General features: G+C 39.7%; 2 protein-coding genes across 2 annotated transcripts; one reads left to right on the top strand and one right to left on the bottom strand.

Moving 5' to 3' along the window:
* On the bottom strand, positions 1-3,198 carry Ahcy (adenosylhomocysteinase). Its single transcript, XM_017136852.3, has 3 exons — positions 3,039-3,198; positions 2,626-2,816; positions 1-1,195 (listed from the first exon to the last, which is right to left on the bottom strand). Exons 1-3 carry the CDS (start codon positions 3,061-3,063, stop codon positions 113-115), a joined length of 1,299 nt encoding a protein of 432 aa, XP_016992341.2. The 5' UTR covers positions 3,064-3,198; the 3' UTR covers positions 1-112.
* Positions 3,199-3,731: 533 nt separating this feature from the next.
* On the top strand, positions 3,732-7,210 carry Scamp (secretory carrier membrane protein). Its single transcript, XM_017136847.3, has 5 exons — positions 3,732-3,951; positions 4,143-4,373; positions 5,356-5,557; positions 6,415-6,544; positions 6,609-7,210. The coding sequence occupies exons 1-5, from the start codon at positions 3,889-3,891 to the stop codon at positions 7,015-7,017; spliced, it is 1,035 nt and encodes a 344-aa protein (XP_016992336.1). The 5' UTR covers positions 3,732-3,888; the 3' UTR covers positions 7,018-7,210.
* The last annotated feature ends 1,229 nt before the right edge of the window (positions 7,211-8,439 follow it).

The raw sequence follows: 8,439 nt of genomic DNA, 5'->3' as shown, positions 1-8,439 counted from the left end.
TTGGGGGTTTCTCTCGCTGAGAGTACGAGAGATGTTTATTTTATTGGAGCCTAGGTGAACAGTGAAATGCGCAAACAATAGATAACTAGTGGATTTGGATTTGGATTTGGATTTAGTACCGGTAGTGGTCGGGCTTGAAGGGACCCGACTGCGAGACGCCCAGGTAGCTGGCCTGCTTGTCCGTCAGCTTGGTGAGCTTCACGCCCAGCTTCTCCAGGTGCAGACTGGCCACCTCCTCGTCGAGGACCTTGGGCAGGACATGAACGCCGACGGCATACTGGTCGGCCTTGGTCCACAGCTCGATCTGGGCGAGCACCTGGTTGGTAAAGGAGTTCGACATCACGAAGCTGGGATGGCCGTGGGCACAGCCCAGATTCACCAGACGACCCTCGGCCAGCAGGATGATGTGCTTGCCGTTCTGCATGGTGTACCGATCCACCTGCGGCTTCACGTTCACCTTCTCCTTGGCATTCGCATTCAGCCAGTCGACATCGATCTCGATGTCAAAGTGTCCAATGTTGCAAACGATGGCATCGTCGGGCATCTGGAGCAGATGCTCGCTGGTGATGATGTCCCGGCAGCCGGTGGTGGTGACAAAGATCGAGGCCTCCTTGCTGGCCTCCTCCATGGTGGTCACCTCGTAGCCCTCCATTGCGGCCTGCAGAGCGTTGATCGGATCGATCTCGGTGACGATCACCCGGCCACCGAATCCCTTGAGCGCCTGGGCACAGCCCTTGCCCACATCACCGTAGCCGGCGACGCAGCACACTTTGCCGGCGATCATGACGTCGGTGGCCCGCTTGATGCCATCGATCAGCGACTCCCGGCAGCCGTAGAGGTTGTCGAACTTGCTCTTGGTCACCGAATCGTTGACATTGATGGCCGGGATGCCCAGGCGACCGTCCTTGAACATCTTGTACAGATTGTGGACGCCGGTGGTCGTCTCCTCGCTGAGGCCCTTGATGTTCTTCAAGTACTGGGGGAACTTCTCGTGGACCAGATTGGTCAGATCGCCGCCGTCGTCGAGGATCATGTTCAGGGGCTGGCCGTCGGGGAAGACGAGGGTCTGCTCGATGCACCACAGGTACTCCTCGTCCGTCTCGCCCTTCCACGCGTACACGGGCACTCCGGTGGCTGCGATGGCCGCCGCGGCGTTATCCTGGGTGCTGAAGATGTTGCAGCTGGACCATTGCACCTAATGGGGATCAGAAGGGGAAAAATATGGGATTAGATTGGAGTTAATTGGGAGTAGCTTGCTATTTCCCTAGAAATTATCGCAATTATCGAATCGATATTATCGAAACTATCGATTATTTTCAAGCCCTAATTAGGAGCCTAGATTATGAAAAAAAGGAAAAATATAGGTTTAGATTGGAGTTAATTAATATTAAATATGGTTTTTCCTTTGAAAGCATCGCTATTATCGAATCGATATTATGAAAATATCGCAACTATCGATCATTTTCAAACCCTAATTAGGAGCCTAGATTATAATCGATATAAAAAACTTGATTTTCTACTTTTTGCTTTACCATTTTAAAAGGTAAGTTAGGCTACAAGGTTCCTATATAATATATAGATCGAAAATAGTTGCCATGTGCGAGGATCAAAGAACAAAACGTGCTGTGTCAGAGGAAATAACAATCGGTAGGTCTTATCTTGGGCGCCTTGAACTTGCCCCCCCGTGTTAAACGAAAGTTTTGTTATTCAAATTGGTGCGTAAATGCGACAATGGTTGGAACTACCTATCTGACCATCTGTCTCGCATACAAAATATATAACCTAACGAACTCACTGTGTGAAAATATATAAGATTTTATATCTGATCATAAATTGGAATATTGTAAATGGTATTCAATATATTAATATTAACTTTCTTAGAAAAGAGTGATATCATATTGGAAACTGAACAAATATTACTATTTCTCATCCTATTTTGAAGATTCTAAATGGAACTCCTATATTAATATTTACTTTTAGAGGGTGATATTCTGTTGAACTAAGCAAATATAAGAAATATATAAGTTTTTATATTAGAATTTAAAGAAGATTTTATATCTGATCCTATTTTTGAAGATTCTAAATGGAATTCTTATGTTAATATTTACTTTTAGAGGGTGATACTCTATTAAAATAGACAAATATAAGAAATATAGAAGTTTTTGTATTAAAAATAAGAGAATATTTTATATCTGATCCTATTTTGAAGATTATAAATGGAATTCCTATATTAATATTTACTTTAAGTGGGTGATTTTCTATTAAACTAAACAAATATAAGAAATATAGAAATTTTTGTATTAGAATGTAGGGAATATTTTATATCTGATCATATTTTGTTTCTAAATGGAATTTCTATATTAATATTTACTTTCTGAGGGTGATGTTCTATTAAAATAAATAATTACATAGATATATTCTATTAGAATTCAATGGTAAATGGTCTTCAATATCCTAATATTTACTATCTGAGAGGAGAGAGTGATATTCTTCGAAACTAAACAAACTTAGGATGGTAAAATATAAACTATTCGTTGGTTCCAGACTGTAAGAATACTTTTAGGCTTGTAAACGCTATGATATGTAATCTTTTCGATCGCCATGGAGATCGAGATCTTAACGCACCTGGGCGCCCAGTTCGACGAGGGTCTCGATGAGGACGGCCGTCTGGACGGTCATGTGCAGGCAGCCGGTGATGCGGGCGCCCTTGAGGATCTTGGAGGGGCCGTACTTCTTCCTGCAGGCCATCAAACCTGGCATCTCGTTCTCCGCGATGATGATCGCCTTGCGTCCCCATTCCGCCAGACTGATATCGGCTGTCGTGCGGGAAAAAAGGGAGATAGGGTCAGATAAGCGCTAGCTGTTGATTTATATGGTATGGCAATAGGTGTTTGCAGCTACATATATTCTCTTTAGCCCGGCAACAACGTGCGTTTAACCTCAGAAACATGTGCTCATTTGGAACCGACTCGATTCGCCTGTTGCCGGCCGGAGATTCCTACCCCCCAAAGGCCTATATTATTTATAGCCCAACTCACCGACTTTGTAGCTGGGCTTCGACATTCTGGCAAGGATCGGGTGTTCTGGACTTGGACGCGGAGCAGACAGAATCGCACACAACCGAATTGGAGACGCGGGCAGCGGTAAATGAATCGGATCGCAACCCAAAACACTGGATTCCAATTGGGGAATGGCGGCACCGCGGAACCGGTTCATCCGAGCCAGTTCGCTCCGGAACCATTGGGGGTATTTGTGATAAATACTAAATATAGGTGTAAAAGTTATTCTTAAATATCAGTTATAAATGAGCTAAAAGTTGATTTTAAAAAATTTTGACAGAGCTGATAAATAACCTTTTTGCCATTTTGCATGAATGTATTAAGTTACTAAAATATTTAAAAATATATATGTGAAATCGATTTGGTTCCCACAACAGCATAAAATTAAATTAAAACATGGTTTCAGGTCCGTAAAATTAAACAACTAATCACACCTGTTTAAAAAGTCAATTCAATGACAATTGTATTTCTATGAAACACCTGACACAAAGCTAGCCAATATTCAATTCAGCAGCTAAGGAAACATTTCATATAATTGCTGTTGCCATGAAATGCTCGTCAAAATATATTTCATTTTATTTCATATGTTTTAATTTAAATGAATTCAACAAAAAGTTGTTTCAGCGCTGGCCGACGGTCACACTGTCATCCCTACGCCCGGCCACACTGCGCCCATCGGCGTTGTCGATAGGTGCGAGCCATCGCCAATATCGATACATCGATACGCGAGCAGAGTCATAGCATAGGGAAAATATACACAGCGAAAAGTAAAGTGCGAATCAGTGCGTTTTCCTGGTCATCGAACAGCCGAACCCAAAGTAGAATCCCCATGTCCGGCTCCGGTCTCGACGAGAATCCCTTCGGGGAGCCCAACCTGGACAATCCGTTTGCGGTGAGCCGATAATGGAGAGAGAGCGGCGAAAAAAAACCTAGCACACGTACACGTACACACATATATATAGAGATGTTAGCTGGTGGGGGTATGGGGGTGTATATATGTGTGTGTGCTGGGTGCATTCGTCACATATGTTGAATGAATTGGTTTCTGATTGGGATTTCCCCATCCCCGTCTGATTTTTCCAGGATCCCGCCATCCAGCAGGCACAGCAGGCATTCCGGGGCGGCGCCGCGCTCGTCTCGCTGGAGGATTACAACCCCTTCGAGGAGCAGGCGAAGCCGCAGCTGCAGATAAACTCGACCAACACGGCGGCCGTCGTCCAGCCGCTCTCGCAGAACATTCCGCCCCCGCAGACCAGCTCCCTGGGCGCCTCGGCGCCGAGCACCAGCATACAGATCACCTCGGAGGAGCTGCAGGTAACCCACATGGCGAGACATTACCACAAAGCAGTACAGTGAACCCTTGAAAAAACATACCTGCAAAATCCACATCATCTGTACATATCATCCCATTCCATTTGGCCATAAAAATACATCAAGATAAGCTGGCTTATCTCTCGCCTCTGCACACGATAAATCCATTTATCTAGCCAAGTCTTAACGGAGAGTGCCCACTGTACATGCTGCGGTTTCTCTCGATTTACTTGGCTTCAGCAGCCCTACACGAAAGCACTAGATATGCTAGAAGCAAGACCTAGATTCGGCTAGCTTCATGCTAGACTAAAAAACTCGATTGGAAAAAGTATCCAGAGAAATATTAGCACTGTTTCATATTATTATATATATGTTATATTATTACTAATTAACAAGAAAACATGTTGATGAATAAGTTCAATAGCCTCAAAAAATGTTTTGTTTACTGAGTAAAGACTATAAAGCCTATAAAATTGTTTTTATTATTCATCAAAAACTTTTCAAAATTTATTTGACTAAGAAAGTAGTTTATTTAGAAACAATATTAATTTGTTTTGAATATTTTGATGTTGGAAATATCTTTGGAATACTTAAAAAATAATTAAAAATAATGCGTAATTTTATTTATTACATTTATACATTATTATAATTTTTTCCCCCTTAAATCCCTTACAATCATCAAAAATTATTTGGCTAAGAAAGTAGTTTATTTATCATCAAAATTTATTTGACTAAGAAAGAAGTTTATTTAGAAATTATATTCATTTGGTGTAAATACTTGCATGTAGGAAATATCTTTAGAATACTACAAAAATATTTAAAAATAATGCGTAATTTTATATATTATATTTATATATTATTATAATTTTTTCCCCTTAAATCCCTTAAAATCATCAACATTTATTTGGCTAAGAAAGTAGTTTATTTAGAAATAATTTTATATATTTTACTTATATATTATTATAATATTTTCCCTTTAATCCAGCGCCGGCAGGAGGAGCTGGACCGCAAGGCCGCCGAGCTGGACCGCCGGGAGCAGCAGCTGCAGGGCAATGTGCCGCAGCTGAACAACTGGCCACCGCTGCCCGATAACTTCTGTGTGAAGCCTTGCTTTTACCAGGACTTCGAGGTGGAAATACCGCCCGAGTTCCAGAAGCTGGTCAAGCGATTGTACTACATTTGGATCTGTAAGTATTTGTTAGCTTTATGGTTCTATTTTTTTCAATTTTCTATATTGTTTCGCTGATAAGCGAAGGCCCATAGGTTGGGATTAGTCATCGCGTGTCGCCCGCCGAGCGGGTGTCATGATTAATCAGATATATAGCTACGGCTAATGGTCTTGGTGGTACGCTTTTGCGTGCTTTTGCGCAGAAATTGCCTCTGAAGAGGGGATTAAAGAGTACCAAAAGACAAAACAATTTTAGAAACAATTTAAAAAATTACCTTTTTGCCTTATGAATGTAAGAAAGAAATCTTAAAATTCTTTTTAAATGCATTTATTTTCAAATATTTATAGTTTTATACAATAATTCATCTTGTATTTATAATATTTATAATAGAAATATAGAAATAGAAAGAAATGCACAAAAGTCTTTAACAAAGATATCTTTTTAATAAAATTGGTTTTTCATATTCATTTATATAATATGTAAAATAGGAATTAGTACAGAAAAGAAATATAAATTATTATAAATATCATAACATTCCATTTTATATATTACATATTTTTTATAATTCACAAGATATCATTGTTTTTTGGGATCTTAGAATAATAAATAGAAAATAAAGCGAAAAGTTTTCATATTACTATAAAATAGGAATTGGTTTAGAAAAGAAATATCCCATATTATATATTCCATATATTTTATAATATTCAATTTTATATATTACATATTTTTTATAATTCACATAATATCATTGTTTTTGGGATCTTAAAATATGAATAAAATAGAAATTATTATACACTATTAAATATTCCATATTATAAATTCCATATATTCCATATTATATATTTATTTACCCATTTTTTGTATATTTTCCCTAGTTTACACCATGACGTTGTTGGCCAACGTGATCGGGGGTCTCATTTTGCTGTTCCATGCTGGCGAATTCGAAACCTTCTTCCTGGCCATCTTCTACACGATGCTCTTCTCGCCCGCCTCGTATGTCTGCTGGTGAGTTTAACCCTTGGATTATACTAAACACCCTCGTTTATTGAATCTTCCGCCCACCCATCAGGTTCCGTCCGGCGTACAAGGCATTCCGCAACGATTCGAGCTTCAACTTTATGGTCTTCTTCTTCATCTACTTCTTTCAAACGCTGTACTCCATTGTCCAGACGGTGGGCATCAGCAAGATGGGCTACTGCGGCTTCATCACGGCCATCGAGCAGTTCGATGGCCAAGCGTCGGGCATCATCGTCGGCATCCTGCTGCTGCTCGTGTCCTGCTGCTTCGCAACGGTGGCCGTGGCCAATGTGCTGATGATCACCAAGATCCATTCGATCTACCGCAGCACAGGGGCCAGCATGGCCAAGGCCCAGGCGGAGTTCACCACCGAGTTTCTGCGCAACCAGCATGTCCAGGAGGCGGCCTCCTCGGCCGTCAACACGGCCATCAATTCGCAGTTCAACAACAGCAGGTACTAAGGAGATCTGATCAAATCAAAAGGGAGAATCAATCAATCAATCAGCCACGAACTCAAGCACTCATCCTGCTAAACTGGAACAGAAAGAGATGGTAGAGAAAGAGAGAGAGAGAGAGAGAGACAGGGAGAAGAAACATTTAATAAATATAGAAATATAGCTTGAAAATAAAAAGGCAAGAAATAATTCAACTAAAGCAAGCATTGGAGCATGGAACTAATAACTAATTGCTTTTGTGCATAAACAATTCCTAGAATGCCGTCGTCTTTATTACAAATAATTACTGTAATGATAACACACACAAAAACACACACAATGCATTAACAATATTTATAAACAGAGCGAAACTGAACTTAGAACTTAAACTAAAAACTAAAGCTAAAAAAGTGAAAAAATGAAAACTAAAGCGGCCCCCGATGCCTTCGATACACAACAGCTGCAGCGGATTGGGAGGACAGGACATCTTGATCGCAATCCAAATACAATATCTAGAGTAAATTATTGTGTGTGTGTGTCCTGTGGAATAATTGCATTCGGAAATTAACCCAGAAACGAGAGACGCTGCTGCTGCTGCTGCTGATGATGATGATGTTTTCTAGTTCTTTAAGTCATTAAAACGATATAGGAATATCCCCCGTCCCCCGTCCCTCCCCCTCACACGCAGCACACACATACATATATACGATCTTATATATATATATATACAAAATAATATAAATAATATATTTAACGCTTACATTATAGAACTTTATCTCTTGTCGCCTTGGCGAAAGCGAAATTCATTTTTCATCCAAGCTGTGGTTACCCCCTCCCCCCTCTCCACCCCCTCTGTTTTGCACTCACATGAAATGTCGTGTTTCTTTGTAATCGTAATTGTTATATATTTATCTATGTACATGAAGACAGCATATAAAATATTGATTCACTTAAGTATTCACATTTTTAGATACATTTCTGTTCGTTTCCGTTTGCTTGCAAGTCAAATTTATGTTACGTTCCCCGTTTACAAACTAAATTGAAAGTGAAAAAATGACGATCTATGGATATGTGTATTTGAAATTCAAGCAAAACTTATGTTAAATTCCAAAATAAATATAAAATACTTATAGATGTAAAAGAGGTATTGTTTTCTTGAATTTAAATGGGAAAAGTGATGGGCTAGGTTTTTAACCATTTTTATAAAATTAAATGCTAAGGTAATTTTCTGGTTTCTAGCTTAAACTAAAATAAAATTCCTTTGCATTTTAGCTGCTTGAAATACCTGGCAAAATTCCAGGAAATCAGTATTAAATTTCCAATTGCTTGCCTAACTTTGATTTACTTTTGATTCGTCTCTAAATTAAGAGGAAAAATATAATAGTTTTGTGAATAACAAAAACTATTCAAGGCAAATTGCAAGGAAAAGCGGATAAATTGACGTAAGCT

Source organism: Drosophila takahashii, chromosome X (genome assembly GCF_030179915.1).
Source record: "Drosophila takahashii strain IR98-3 E-12201 chromosome X, DtakHiC1v2, whole genome shotgun sequence".
In the NCBI taxonomy this organism is placed as follows: domain Eukaryota; kingdom Metazoa; phylum Arthropoda; class Insecta; order Diptera; family Drosophilidae; genus Drosophila; species Drosophila takahashii.
Note: the sequence above shows the minus strand (reverse complement) of the source record. Positions and strands in the feature narration are given on the sequence as shown.